The sequence below is a fragment of the Pisolithus orientalis genome (genome assembly GCF_024613125.1).
Source record: "Pisolithus orientalis strain OTSU chromosome Unknown F5J12scaffold_2, whole genome shotgun sequence".
Classification (NCBI taxonomy): domain Eukaryota; kingdom Fungi; phylum Basidiomycota; class Agaricomycetes; order Boletales; family Pisolithaceae; genus Pisolithus; species Pisolithus orientalis.
The window spans coordinates 728,596-743,572 of record NW_026260783.1 but is presented as its reverse complement, the minus strand read 5'-3'; the positions used below and the strand labels follow the sequence as shown (position 1 = coordinate 743,572).

The 14,977-nt window shown below is 51.0% G+C and overlaps 3 protein-coding genes across 3 annotated transcripts; 1 reads left to right on the top strand and 2 right to left on the bottom strand.

Annotated features, from left to right (window-relative positions):
• Positions 1-181: 181 nt before the first annotated feature.
• On the bottom strand, positions 182-7,474 carry F5J12DRAFT_902576 (uncharacterized protein; the record flags this gene model as incomplete). Its single annotated transcript, XM_051748311.1, has 15 exons — positions 182-904; positions 958-1,375; positions 1,429-1,655; positions 1,707-1,845; positions 1,903-1,981; positions 2,031-2,205; positions 2,257-2,331; positions 2,383-2,772; positions 2,822-2,941; positions 2,994-3,564; positions 3,613-5,376; positions 5,431-5,632; positions 5,732-6,875; positions 6,930-7,146; positions 7,206-7,474. 15 exons carry the CDS (start codon positions 7,472-7,474, stop codon positions 182-184), a joined length of 6,513 nt encoding a protein of 2,170 aa, XP_051604807.1.
• Positions 7,456-8,894, top strand: F5J12DRAFT_185926 (WD40 repeat-like protein). Its single transcript, XM_051738291.1, has one exon. The coding sequence runs from the start codon at positions 7,834-7,836 to the stop codon at positions 8,857-8,859; it is 1,026 nt and encodes a 341-aa protein (XP_051604806.1). The 5' UTR covers positions 7,456-7,833; the 3' UTR covers positions 8,860-8,894.
• Positions 8,895-10,338: 1,444 nt separating this feature from the next.
• On the bottom strand, positions 10,339-14,348 carry F5J12DRAFT_185825 (glycosyltransferase family 2 protein). Its single transcript, XM_051738290.1, has 4 exons — positions 12,457-14,348; positions 12,169-12,404; positions 11,255-12,117; positions 10,339-11,203 (listed from the first exon to the last, which is right to left on the bottom strand). The coding sequence occupies exons 1-4, from the start codon at positions 14,084-14,086 to the stop codon at positions 10,531-10,533; spliced, it is 3,402 nt and encodes a 1,133-aa protein (XP_051604805.1). The 5' UTR covers positions 14,087-14,348; the 3' UTR covers positions 10,339-10,530.
• Positions 14,349-14,977: the final 629 nt, after the last annotated feature.

The following is a 14,977-nucleotide window of genomic DNA, read 5'->3' as shown; positions in this document are numbered from 1 at the left end:
CGCTCGCACGTCGTCTCACGTAACATTGTGAAATAATTAAGTTAGCGTACTTATGTACTCGCATAGACAAAGGTATCGGTATCATATAGACGGACAGACATAAGGAAGAAATCAAATCCCAGCCGATTGAAGTAAAGTTGCACTTTGTACCACGAACCCTGGGCTATGATGAACTATAATTTCACTGCATGCCACCTTTCCTCGGCCCCAAGCTCAAACTCCCAAGGCGTGACAATCGTCCTTTGATCGAGCCTGTACTTGTTGTACCGACAGAAGGACTCGCACGCAATACTCCAAGGCCATTACTATTGCCCACGGTCACCAGCGACTCGCGGGGTGAGTTTGGAGGACCATCGACTGCCATCCCAATTCCTGTATTAGCACCCACGCCATTTCCGGGTGGAGTGTCAGACCGCCAGCCTGTCGAGACGCCGGTGAGGCCGTGCCGCGCCACATGCGCGGCGTGTAATTGGAGTGGCGTCGGTTTGCTTCCATGGCGGCCGTCCGAATTTGGGTGTGCTTGTGAATAAGCATGGGATGGCGAACGGATGTGGCCGTGTGACGATAGGGGCGAAGGTAATATAGGAACATGAATTGCCGCTGAAGACCCACCGAGCGACAGCGGAGCTGTCCCGCCCTGAAGAGAAGCAGACGATGATAAGGATGGTTTGTGCATGGAGCCCTGCTCATAGACTGATCCTAGGTCATGCACTGACGTTCCCGTGCGAGCAGGTGAGATGTATGACTCTGCGGGAGTATCATCAAATCCGCCTTCAGCAGTGATCCGCCGAATTTCTTCTGGAAAGTTCTTCCGGAAGAGTTCATGAAGTGTTTGATGGAAGCGGAGCATTTCCGGTGGGCATATCTGGCCATGTAGCTTAAGACAACTGTCGATGAGTCGAACCTGTCAAGATTAAGTATACTTGTCGACGGATCGCACGGTTTAAGCTATCGCACCTGATCATCAATAGCCGTCCTGAGGCGATCCACCTGATCCGCCCTATCGCGATGACGCGCAACATAGCTAGGGTGGAAGAAAGTTTCCCGATACGCTGGTATACTGTCTTGTGGGGGGTCGACCGCACCGTTCAAGCTCATTGAGAGTGGATTAGTGGAGAACGCTTGTGCCGTCTTGGCGAAAGCAGCATATCTAAGATGAAAAGAAGTAAGTTCACTGGTTTTCTGTTCCACCTCATTCAGGGCGTTCTCCACCGGGGAGATGCGGACGATCTCGGTATCAGTGATGTCGGATCGCCTGAGGACCGTCGGGAATGCCTGCTCTGTCGTATACAAAGTTTTCTCCGTCCAAACTTCCTCGTTGCCATCATTGTCTGACTTCGGGACCTGCCTGGAACAGCTGAATACATTGATAGAGCTAAGGGTATGTCAGGATGGTGCGCAAGTGAATGTTGAATTGGAGCAACGTGCCAGTGTTCATAGTAGCCCCGGATCGCCTGGGGAACATCAAGGCTAATAAAGACAGGCAAGTTACGTTCGGGTTCCGGTGAGACAGCCGTCACTTGAATATATTGATCGTTGCCAAACCGGATGTCTACCGGTGGTTCGCCCATTGCCTTCAGTAGTTGGGCGCCAGGGTGCTTGTTCAGCATGCGCTCACAGAAGGTACCATATCGCTCCCACTCGTATCCTCTGTACTGAAACCGAATAGTTATATTAAGACCATTGCACACGAGATAAAGCCATACGATAAACTGTTTTCCGCGAAGGGCATCTGGGAAGTCACCCCAGAATGCGACCCGGAAGTAGTCGGGATAGTAGCGTTGATCGGTAGTTATGTGTTCTAACAGAGTTGCTTCATGCCTCAGGATTTCCGCCAAGCGGGCGCTGCAGGGATTGTCTGTTCGTGAGAGGTTAACCGAACGTGATGGACGCACAACGCACTAGTTGAAGGTAACCTCAGCGTGTTGTTTAGCCAATTCTTTGCATATTTCTATGGCGCTTTCGTATGCCTTTCCTTTACCTTCCTCAGCTTGTCAGTATCCCGCCCTTTCCATGTGCTGTACGCCTACCAAGATAGTCGAGGATAAGAAGACAAAGAGTTTCTTTGCGGTGGAATTGAGATTGCTGCGGAAGGCCAAGCTCTTCCATTGGCGGAACAAAGGAGTAGAGATCCCACTCGTGAAGGTCAGAATGTAGTTTGAGCGTTAGCGCGGCTTCTACGTAGTTCTGGGATTGCAGGTGGGCCTATGAAAATTGGTGAGGTCCTCCCATTATGCATGGCGTGCAACCACGCACGTTTACAAGCTGGTGTACATATTTGATATACATTTCTTCGCGCCCAATTTCACGAATGAAATTCATCAAGCGTAGCTGTGGAGACTATCAGTGGAATATTTCAAACACTCGGTGCAAATATCTCACAGTCGCAATAACCCGATCTTCAGCGAATTCTTCACCCTCTGGCAGACTCCTAACACTGAGTAGGAGTTTCAAGAATGCATCCACAGAATCCAAGAATGTCGAAACATGTTCACGTAGCTGTTCTTCGACTTCCGAGGAATCAAACAATTGCCTCAGTTGGGCGATGAAGAATGCACGTGAGATGTCGTCGCCTTTGGATTGCGACATGAACAGCGAGTCCAACTTCCTCACGAGTTCATTCTCAATCTTGTCAAAATTGCCGGATTGTTGGTACTCGCAGATTATCATACCGTAAAGAATGCCAACGGCGGTATTACGGAGTGAATCGTGGTGACTGAGACATAGGTTCACGATTTGGCCAATGAGCGGACTGAGCACATGTTGATATCCCTGTGTCGACGAGTCAGCACTACGACAAGAGAAATGAAGCAATGCAAACCTTGTGAACAGTGTCTGTTTCGGTAGACTCCGGTATGACGAGAGCTTCCCAAAGTCGGTTCAAAATTTCGGCACCTTCTCCACGAATATCACCACCAAGACGCCATACTGCACGCCTTTTCTGCAAAGCATAACGTATTAAAGCAGAAGCAGTTGAATGAAGCAGTGCGTACCTGAGCCGTGAAGTCCTCGATGACAAGTTGATCGGACGAAAGCAGTTTCAACAACATATGAAACGCATCACGCCACAAGTCTATCCTAAGCTGTTTCGCAGCTGTGGGCGTTGGTATAAAGATTCGCTTGAGCAGCGTGGAGATAGGATCCATCATTTTGATTAGGACTTTGTGGGTCAAAATATTCACGTTTAACCATGTGTTCGGCCAGGCATCGTTGTCAAGTATAGAAGTCCCAACTTTGAAGAACTGAGTTAGGAGAGCAGCGAAATTTTCCCTTCCCTCTATTTCGTAACAGGATTCGAGGAAGCTGTAGATATGTTTCGTGGGGGCGGAGAGTACCAGGGCCAAAAAAACGATGGCAGTTTCGCCTAATCCCGGATTGAAGTTTTTGTTATCATCTCCAGACCCAGAACTCTTTTGTACATTCGGGAGTGACGCCATCAGGGAGAATGGATATGACTCGGGAAAAGAGACAGGAATTGGGGCAGTGACGGTTGTTGGCGTCCGCGCGCGCTCGAGCGCACGGTGGTTTGCTGGGTTCTGGAATTCGCGGTACGTCTCAAGCAACCTGGCCAAATCATAAGTCTATTAGTTTGTCGATTCCTTAGAATCTCACCTGGGTAGGAGCATCAGTAAATACTCCACGTTATCTTGTTCCTGTCTCAGCATGGCCCGATCGGCACCCACAGTTGGTGATACCAATTGCTGTTGCAACTTATCGAGTATCACAGCAACAATTGTAACACATAACCTCATCGACTCCAACCAGCTCACTCGCGATGCGTCCTTCGCGCTTTCAGAATCACCCGGCTGAGTCTGCGTAAACTCATCATACCGGCCGAAATGTGGTTTGATCCAAAGGACAACGGCCTGGGTAAGGAGGGATCGAGCTTGCGGGTCGTCAAAGAGAAAGCTTTTCACAAGTTGTATATACATGATCAGTCGCCAGATGATAAGCTTGCCCCTAGCAGCGCAGGTTGCATTTGCAAAGTTGGTTGCAATAGTCACGAGCTCTATTACGGGGAAGATCTTCGCCAGCTCTGGCAACGTCGACGTGAAATGCTGGAGTGCGATTGTTTGAGTACCGATAATAGACGGAGGGGAAGTCGATGCCATCATGCGGTTAACCTCGACGAGATGAGCACGGATTTCTTTCTTGAAGGTTGTCTCGAGGTGTTCAGTCGTTGCCCCACTGCCAACTTCTTTCGCCTTCTGTAGCTCCCGTGCGCGTGTGATGAACTTGAAGATGTAGTGCCACACCTTGAGAGTAGCCCTCAGTGGAGAAGCCGTATCCGTGCCAGTAGGATTCCTCATCAATCTGTTCATCGCGCGCAGCATAAGCGATGCAGCAGCAGGGCAATTAAAGTGTTGCTCGATGTAAACGTCCAAAACTGGCTGGAAATTGCTGAATCGCCTATCCTGAACGATGCCGAGCACAGTCACGAGTGCGTTGAATACAAGGTTATCCATTTCACCAGATTGGTTCGACGGCGAAACGAGGATGCCGAAGAGCGAGTCGAAGATGTCGCGTAAAAACTTGACGATTTCACCCTCACCCACGAACGTGAATTTGCTGAGCACGGTGGATAAGAGGATCTTGTCAGCCAACTGGTCCCACTTGAGCAAGCTCAGTAAGACAGGGTTCTGCGTGAATTTTGTCGAGCATAGGGAGGAACGGATGGTGAGGGTGTCGCGTAAGGATGGAGCGAATTTCTGGAGTTCCGGCGATATAGTCAACTGTTGGTTCGGTATATGCCACGGTGATGAGCTCAAGTACATGTCCGGCGTGATTTGGCTCAGTTTATCTGCCTTGTACAAGACCAGAGTATGACTTCCGTCTTCCAGGAATGCACCCTGACCGGGAAAAAGTGGCTGAAATGCAAATGCAAATGGACGTTCCGGCCCCAACGCGCGGTTCCCAGTCCGGTTTCTGAAAGTGAAGAACAAATGCCAGTCCGGAATCCCGCGAAGAGGAAGCTGCAGCTTGATAAGTTCGCCAAACGTAGGCTGGTTGTTGCGAGCGAAGACCATGGAGTGAAAATGTGTGACACAGGGCTCTCCTGACCCCAAAGAGATCACGCGTTCCACCGGATTGCCCTGGGAGTCGCGTACCTCCATAGTGACCTGGATATTGTGTGCCGTCGGCCCAGGACGAGCGAGGTTTACCATACTGAGACGGTTGGCAGGGACATGGGAGGTAGGGAAGTCGCCAGACCATAGTTTGATGTAGAGTTCATTGCGGACGTCACCGGGAAATACAACGTCGGGGAAACCAAGGCGCAGGGTGAGTGGGATGTCCTGCAAAAGTGACATATTCTCCCGGATGATCGTCGCTGACTCTCCGTGGAAGACTTTCAGTGCCACAGCGACCATCTCTGCCCTGTATGCAACGTGCTCGATCACCAAGCCACACGTATCGAGTGAAGCGACATACCTTGCCGATTTATCGTATTCTTTCATATTATTCGCAATGATATCTTGATGTAACATCGAAAACAAAGCCTCATTCACGGGGACGTAGATAGGCATTGTATGCTCGCGGATGGGCGACACCTCTGTGCCATCAGCAAGCATCTTGCTCAATTGTGTCAACTCGAGTACTGCGCACCCGAACGGACGCCGATAGCTGATTGTTTCTAGTGAAGGATTGAGAGGAGTCGTCGAACCGCGAAGTGTACCAAGTCCCTGGTCGTTGATAGAAAGGGATGATTCGGAAGGACGTCGGCTACTGTCACTTCCGCCTGATGCGCCCGGTGCACCGGAGCTCATGTGGGAGGCCATTTTCATGGCGCCACTTCTGACAATTCTGCACACGAGAAACAACGTGTCCTGCGCATCGCTCTGTGCGATGTCAATGAACAGTGTGCGAGCACGCATTGTTAAACCTCCTTCCCGAAACGGGACACCATTGTGGTTGAGAACGACGCAAAACTCTTCTGTAACGAACCTAGGGGCGTCGGAGTGTTTGTAAATCGAGAAGAAAAGTTCTGCTGTCTCCCCGGGACCACATAGCGTCGCGACGAAAGCACGAAGGTCGAGGAAAATATGATAGAACTTGGCAGCTGCAGGCTTGCTGCCCACAGTGCTGGTGGAAGCAAAGGAGCCAGTTATGCGGGACAATAGGCGCGGACGGGCGACGTCGGGGAAGGCGGAGTGTGCTGGAGTGGGAATCGGGACCAGTGGGCTGTTGTGTTCGACTGGCCCGACAGTAAGTTTGGAGTTATTGGAATGCTCGGTTGATACGTTCATGTATGCAAGAGCCGTTTGCATCGCGTACATCCTGACTGCACTCATCCAACTCCTTGGGTCAAACTCGCCCTCGACATCCACCGTGACCAATGCGCCCCACGTCGGATGCCTGACGATGATGTCCAAGTCCTGCACTACGTTTCCGGTCACGAGTCTCACCACACAGTCTCGTGCGAGGGCTACGGTTTCCTCTGCGCTGAGTGTCTGTGCTAGCAATTGCCTCCTGCCGAGGTGAAGAGCCTCGATGTGACCCTTGACGGTGTGGAACAGGGCATAGTCCCTCCGCGCGAGGTAATGAAACATGAAGCTGTGCCATTCTCTGAGGGCTGATGCAATTTCGTCGACAAGGGGCTGCTCTGCTCCAGAAGCAGTATCGTCCCCGGACTTGAGGGAGGGACGCGGTGGGAGGGGTTTCTGCGGTTCCGAGGGGGAGGTCCCGGAGTACACACTGGCAGAGTATACCGTGACTGCAGCACGAGATGACTTGGCGGTGTCTGGGGGAGGGAGCAACTTGAATTCCTTGCGTTCTTCGTCGTGGTTGTCCTTGTCGTGTTCCTTGTCTCGGTCTGGGTGAGGCTGACGATCACGATGAGGAGGCTCGGGTCCAGAATTAGTGCGCTCTCGTTTCCACTGAGCAAGATAGTCTGCTGCGTGGGATAACATGGTTGGTGGGGGATGGGCGACATTTTGGGTGGTGGGATTGACATTGAGGGAAGTAACAAGATCGGGAAGGCGACCTTCTGCGTCTGAGAGTTCGTCTCTGATGTACACATGCGAAGCAGGGAAGATTCCAATGAAAACCTGCTGGGGTTCTTCGATTTTCACGGGTTTAATAACCGAGGATGATGAATCGGAGGTTGACCACGATATGGGCGGCCGACGAGCGGAACACACAACATAACTATAGCGCCAAATGTGAATCATCCCAATATGAAACACGGGACCCGGTGATGGACGCACCCACGATACCACACAGCCTCTACCTCCTTGCCTCTCGGGACGTACTTTTCGAAGGCGTACACTTCATCGCCGACTTCGAGCGAGACGACGTCACGGTGTACGGGGTTTTCTTCTGTAGATCCCTCGGTGATGGTAGACATCGGTCTGCGGTTGGAAATGCGGGTATCTCGTTTCGACGGTGATAGTGGGTGAACGGCATAGCCATATGCGATGAGTGGAAGAGGCTCCCAGACGCCCTTGCGTAGACCTGTAGTAGCACCTGCGACCATGGAGCGAGGGCAACAGTCTTCTGTGCTGATATCAGGGAGGTGGTGATGGGAGGAGGAATGGAAGTATACGGAGCTCTCTCACAGCCTGGGACTTGAGATTATGAGGCTCCCGCTGGTGTACAGCCCTCGATCGAAGCCATGATTGATAATGTCCACTAATCGCACTGTCATATCCACTTATTGTACTTACCACGTCGTCCGCACGCGTCGGGAGCGCCTGTTGCAGTGCACGAATAGCATCACCGCGACTGCTCTGGGTATGACAGCCGTCGAGTCGTTCACAGCCCGTCTCGCTCATGTGCTGTGCTCTCGCAGCTTGCGGATCAACCCAAACTGTTCCCAATTCATAGAACTCAGCAATGCTGTCTTCGTCCTCCCGTGCACGTCGCCCAGACCACGTACGTCCACTACGAACACTCACGGGTCACACTGACACAGTCCGATGTGTCGCCTTCTTTCCTGACAACCGTCGCCTCGTCAGCTCTTCCTGGGACAACACCATTCGTATCTGGGACCTCGAGACAGGTCTACAGACAAGAGGCCCGCTAGTGGGCCACACAGACGTCGTCCGCTCAGTCGCCGTCTCCCCAAACGGTGATCGAATAGCTAGCGCTTCCGAGGATCACACCCTGCGGGTTTGGGACGTTGCAACAGGCGAACTTCTGTATGACCCAGTAGAAGGGCACGCATCCGGTCTCTGGTGTGTCACCTTCTCACCCGACGGCCGGCGGATAGCTACGACGGGTGACAATACGATACGCATATGGGATGCAAGTACTGGCAGCTTAGTTGCCGGTCCTTTCAGATCACACAACGGCAATCTATATTCGCTCACGTACGCCCCTGATGGACTCGAAATTGCCAGCGTTGCCAATGACAAAACTGTTCGTGTATGTGATTCAGACATTGGCCAGATGCTTGTCGGCCCCATGGAAGGCCACGAGAGTGATGTGAGGTGCGTCGTATACACGCCGGACGGTCAGTCCCTTGTTACGGCCTCCGACGACGGTACGATTCGCGTCTGGAACGTCATCACGGGAGAACAAATAGGGGAGCCGATCAAGTCCCACGCAGCCATCATCACTTCCATTGCAATCTCCCCAGACGGCACCTTCCTTGCTACTGCAGGGCCAAGCACTGTCATGCAAGTCTGGAACCTCTCTACGAGACAGGGAGCTAGCCCCATTCTCCGCCACGCCAACGATGTCTCCTGCGTCGCTTTCTCCTTGGATGGACGATACCTTGCAGGGGGATGTTGTGATTTCAGAATATGGTTGTGGGACGCCAGCCTACTGTGGCGCAATCAACCAACCACCCAACCTGCACGACAGATTCCAACGACCCCGCCGATTCCGAGCACACCATTTCTCCCTCAAGTAAGTTGAGTTCGTCGAAGAAACAGTGTTGTAGGGTTCTCATCCAAGCCAGCTTCCTCTTCCTCCGGAAATAGATGAATCAGAAGATGCCAAACATTCGCCTGCCATTGTGCCGCTTCCTCCCTCTCCTTTGAGTTCCATTGTTGCGGTCTGTATTACCTGGTATTTGATTGTCATTCAATCTAAAATCAGAAGTACAGATTCCCAGAACCCCGACCAGGGAAGAGCTGGTAGCTCCTGTCAAAATTGGCAACGGCACTTCCGTTGACGCCAGGCCTCCGAGCAGGACACGGTCGCAGAAGAACCAAAACAGAACAGACTCGCGTAGTACGAAGGGTACTGCACGACTCATGGCCATTTCTCGCCAGTTCATACAAGTAAGCAATTCGCATTTACTGTCGGGTGTGGCTAAGCGTTGCACAGAGGTCCTCCATATCTCGAGCGCACCGGGACAAAAGCGGGAAGCGACCCTGGAGTCCCGCTGTGGATCTCTCGAACCCATCAGATAGCACGCAAGCAAATCCAGATTCTGACTCATCTTCGCATCTCGACGACGCGGATGAAACCCTTTTTCTTTGCTGTTACTTCGTGCGAACAAAACGCCGCAAATAACGTCTGTATCCTCTCACTACTCTGTAACCTCGCATGCATTTTGTCAAGGGACCCCTACTTGCTCTGCCTATCGCTATACTCAACGAAGCAGTATCATTCTGTATTTTCTGTATTATTCTTACATGCTACTCAAGCAATCCATTTCAGTATTAGTGATAGGTTCAGTGCGCTGGAATTCGCGACTTCGTTGGACTAACCTCATTATCTGAGTGTCTCACACAGGAAAGGACTTGCAGAAACTTCTCGTTGGATTAGGTTGTCCCCGAATCCCGGTGATCGACTATCTACGTAGTATTGTAGTGTAATTCCTCGTCACAAGTGTAATGCTCGGTGTTACTCTCTCGATTTTTGGAACTCGACATCGTTTTTGCTAGGGTTATGCGAGATCCTTCTCGGGATTCCGGTCAGAACGATATATTACCGCTGTTTCATGACACATGATCGAGTGAATCGGAGTGATCGACCTAGGCTTCGGCGTTTTCTTGTTTGGATAGACAACGAAATCCATACAGGGGTTCTGGAGATCAATAAGTATAGATCACGGAACAATATTATCGGTAGTAGGGCATAAAGTAGTATGCCTTGCTGGACAGGTGCTGGAACTGCGGGACTGGTTACACCTGGTGACCCTAGCCTGTGTCGGAACACGGCATGACCCAGAATCAGTGCCACTGCAGATGCCATCCAGTTTACTTCTTGCAAAACGTTTATTCGACTACCTTGACAACCGGAGAAACGCCGCACGGGGATAGAGGGCGATGACTAGCATTTGACGAAATATGACAAATAAAATGTGGTCGGGATCCAGTCAGTGCGCATGTGTTATGTACTATAAAACGATTGAAGGAAACAAATGAGCACCAGCACTCGACAAGTACTACGAAGGCAGAGTAGGTGTTCCAGAAAGCCATCCGAATATGCAAGCAGACCATGAAATGTAGGTTCGTTGGAATTTGTTGAATGACAGATAATAAGGGAGGTCATGACCGGTATGTGTTCAACAACGGTAGTAAAGGAAGGGATACGGATACCAATACGGGTGAACAAGCACCAAGACAAAGTTCATTTTTATGCACATTCTCCTGGGTCTAGAGGTCCAAGAGGTCCATATGCCTGGGCCGGTCGCCGTCGCGCGCGGTCGTCTGAGCTCTGGGTAGCATTCGGAAACGAAATAGCTGGAGATGTAGATGTAGGGGTCCGTGGATCGTCATAGGAACCTGCTGATAACACGGAGGAATAACCCATGAGGTGTTGGTGCGAGGGGTTATCAGATAGATGATATCGAGGCCCAAGTGTTGGTGTCTGTGACGGCGAAGGACTGGAGTCGTCATCAAAACCCGTCTCAAGCATGGCCTCGAGTTCTACACCATCGAGGAACTTGCTGTCGTTACCCGTGTGTGGTACTGGGAAGGGACCCACCGGGGGTGGAGCGTGTGGTGCAGTGTTCTCGTTGTATGGACCAATCTGTGACCCCCAGTGATCGTCGTCAGAAGAAGTGAGAGAATAGGTATCCGAGCCATCATGTTGACTTCCCGTGCGTACGCTGAGAAGATCATTATCGGGAGAAAGGAAACCGCCAGGGTGCATACGTTCCATCTCTCGCCTCCGCCGTTCCTCTCGTTTCAACTTGCGAAGTCGCGACCGTTCCCAATCCTCCCAACGACGTAAAGGAACGGACGCTCCATGAAATACACCACCGCCCAAGTCGTGACCCTCTCCCTTGGCCTCGCCCGCCACTTTTCTGTAAACCGCATTAACACTTCACTAAAGTGGGAGGAACGAAGGTCCTCACCTTGTCTCTCCCCATGAGAAGTCATCGAAGTGCCAGAATGCGTACACGGGCAGTATAAGGTTCCAGACAGGAAGTGCCAAAAGGTAAATGAACATCCAGAATACATACACAACCTTGCGGGTCGTAATCAAGATCAAGACCGCGGGGAGACCGAGTACAGAGCACAGCAACAACAGCGGGATCGTCTCCTGGAATGTCTCTGGTGGTTCCAGAACCATTCCGGCAACCAGCATATATGTCAAGATGATAGCGACTGGAAGAACGACGGTACCGAGTAGATCCATGAAAACAACAAACTGCATGCTAAAACAGAATGTACCGCAGAGATTGCGCACGAGAATGAGTTCCATCAGGTTGTGGACCGTCGAATTGATCCAACGTCGTCGTTGGGAAAGGAGAACTGAGAACGTGTCGGGGACAACTGTACGGCAACGAGCTTGTGGTAAAAACATCATCTTGCGGTTAGGGAATGTACGGAGAAGGATGGTCGTTAGAAAGCGATCTTCTCCAAGTAGAAGAAGGTTCTTCTGATGCAAAGTAGTAACCTCGCTCTGGCTATATTCGCGAACAATTTCTGGCTTAATGATGAGGGGTACCCAATCGTCTGCATTTGCTTTCCGAGCCTTGAGCCGAAACATCGAAAAGCAGCCCGGGAGACACGTAACACCACCAAATACCGACTCGAAAGCTTTTGCGAGGTGGTGGGATATGAAGTACTCGAAGACCTGGATGGCTGTAACCCATGACTGGCGCTTGTTGGCTATCCGCGTCTCCCCACAGACACCCATAATCATCTGGTCGTGGTGCATACAGTTGACGAGATACTTCAACGAATCAGGGAAGACCTTGGTATCTGCATCAACCTGTAGAAGTTTGAGCTCAAACTTCACCGTCATCGCCGGAGTTGACCCTACCATTAGACACACTTCAAAGAAATCGGGCGTTACACCCATCAGGACTTGGATCTTTCTAAATATATCGAAGTCAAGCGGCGTCATCCGGTCGTTGTAGGTAACACGAGAAAAGAAGTTCATCAGAATAAGTTGACTGTCGCGTTTGCCACGGTTTCCGGGTTTTTTGTCAGTAGAAGCCTCTACTTCCGTTCCACACTTTACAACAATCAATGTAGGAGTACGACGACCAGCAACGGCTAGAGATAAGGATGTGTTAGACCCAGCCAGCACGTTAGTGCCGTGACGTACTGTAATGACCAGCGTAAACCATTGCACGGTTTTCCCTCTTCGCCCCTGTACCTATGGCGAGGTAACTCATTGGGACTGGGTCTCCAAAACGGGGATCAGCATTGAGCAAGCTAACGCAAATGTCCGGTGTGCTCCTCTTTTCTCCCGCGCCAGTGATCATGCCGTCAGCGATGACAAACAGCAGTTTCCTACGGTCAGAGTATGATGTTAGGGATATGGAGTCCAGAGTGGTCCGCAGCGACTCCTCGCCCTCCGAGTAACATGTGACCAAACACACAGCAAACAATTCAGCACCGATTTGCGCCAGAGTAATCGTCTGACTGGGTTCCGGAGGAACCAGCGTCGCGTTTGACATTACAGCGGAGCTTCGGGAGTTCTTGGCAGATTTTATGAGTTTCTTTGTGCCTCCGGGACCAGCCCATGGGGCGACGCCAGTTCTGTTATCAACAGAGATATTGGCACCCTCCGGCATGACCGCAGGACTGATCACTGTTCGGTTCAAATCCGCGTTGTCTGGAGGACCGGCCAGCCGCGCAGAAATGAACCAATTGAATACACAGGCCATGGCGAAGCGTGACAAGACGAGCCCCAATATAACAATAAGGCCGACGTAGAGAAATAAGGAAGAGATGAAGCAACCGGGTGTGACCTTTGCAATACTACCGGCATAGTAGCGCTGCATGAGACAAGGGACCGCAGATCGTATATCGCTACGACTGTAGAACAAGTGGGTAGCATCTTTTCCGCTATTTGCAGGCTGGCTGAGGACTGTGCGGATTGCGAGGTCGACATTATCTGATGCTACAGGGGTAGGGTGAAGAGTGATGTACGGGTTCATGTTGAGAACAGCGCCGTCGATGACGAAGTAATTAGAAAGATTGGCTACTTGGTCCCAATCATAGCCGAGAAGCATGGTCGTTTCTTGGATGTTAAGTCCGGTAAGTGTGGCTGAGGAGTTGAGGGGGCCCAGAGGACAAGACGTAGTGGTGCTACAAGGATTATCGGTGGCAATATGGAAAGACAAGCCATTACAAGCAGTAAACTCGGAGGCGCTCCGAGTGAAGTAAGGAGTGATATCTTGACCTGGCCCTTGCTGAGCAAGAGCGAGAAGGTCGACGCCTGAAGGGCTCCTTGCTGAAGACACATTGAACATGAAACCCTCTATACTCAGTGTGCCGGCAACGGATCCGAGGAGGGTATAGATCGCGGTACTTGAGGTATTTGGACACAGGACTTTTTCTGTGCCAACGGTGACGAATGCGACACAGCAGCAGAGGAGGAAGATTATGAAGCACAAAGCAATCTTCTCCCTCCAGGCCTGTATCTTTGCCTTGTCCCTCAAACCAGCAAAAGAACTAAGCAGAAAGGATGGTGCCCAGAATGTGATTATTCTGGAGAAAAGCCGCCAAGGATCGACGCCAGTTCCAAGAAAACCATTAGATATTGAGCCAGATGCGTTAGGTACGAGCGAGGGAGTTGGATTGATAAGGGGTACGGGTGCAACACTACGCTCCGGGCGAGTGAGTGTCTTAGCACGTCGAATGGTGGTACCCGTAGACAGTGGGAGTCGTGTTGTTGGTACTGGGACGTCGTTGGCGGTAAAAGTCGGCTGCGCGAAACGAGTTGTCATAGTGGCTCAACCGCGAAACAAGTTGATCTGGTGCGAAAAGGCCACGACAAGGAGCGGTGATAGAAAAGAAGGAGGGGCGAAACGAAGGACGAGACCGGAGCAGCCAGCTGTCGTTGCGACTGGCTAGCAGTGATGGTCGATGCGGCCGTAATTTCGAAACTACAAGTACGCGGGAAAAAGATTAGAAAAAAGGAAAACAAAAGCAACCGGCTTGCAAATTGATCTCTCGTGGCACAGCCTGGCAATATTTATTTCGTTCTTGGGCACCATATCAGCGATACTCTCTGTACACCTTTAGATTGAGGTACTGCGATCTTTTCGTCTGCTTGTAGATTGTCGAAGTGTAAAACTACTCCACTGTGTGCTAATAAGTTGAAAGCTTGTAATAACATTTGACATCCTCGTCGAAGCATGCTTCAAAAGATGGGGTATATGATGGATAGAGCAATGGCATGAGCGAAATTAGTTGGAATCAAAAGCGAGTATATAACTGATCGATAAATCAACCAGGCACTTAAAGACGGCAATTGAAATGACTTGGCTGGTTCGTTTGCGTTGAATTTGGTGTTGACATGGCTGCTCAGAGTGAGGTCTGGTTAGTGGGTTGGGCCACATTGCCAGTAAAAGATGGCTCCTGCGATGACTAGGATCAGTTGATGTCAAACCATATCATACTATAACCTCACCAAACTCAAAGCAACAGACGTCGGGAGATTAACTGGCAAGTTGCTTGACAATGCAACCGAGCTACCAGTGAATAATCCCCCGCCGAGTGACGAAAGCAAAAGTAGGATGTAACTAGCGTGGGAAGCTGTCATAGATTGAGTGGCCGACAGCAGGCCACTAGGTGAGATGAGGTCATACCTGTATGTTGTCGCAACATCGTTCTGG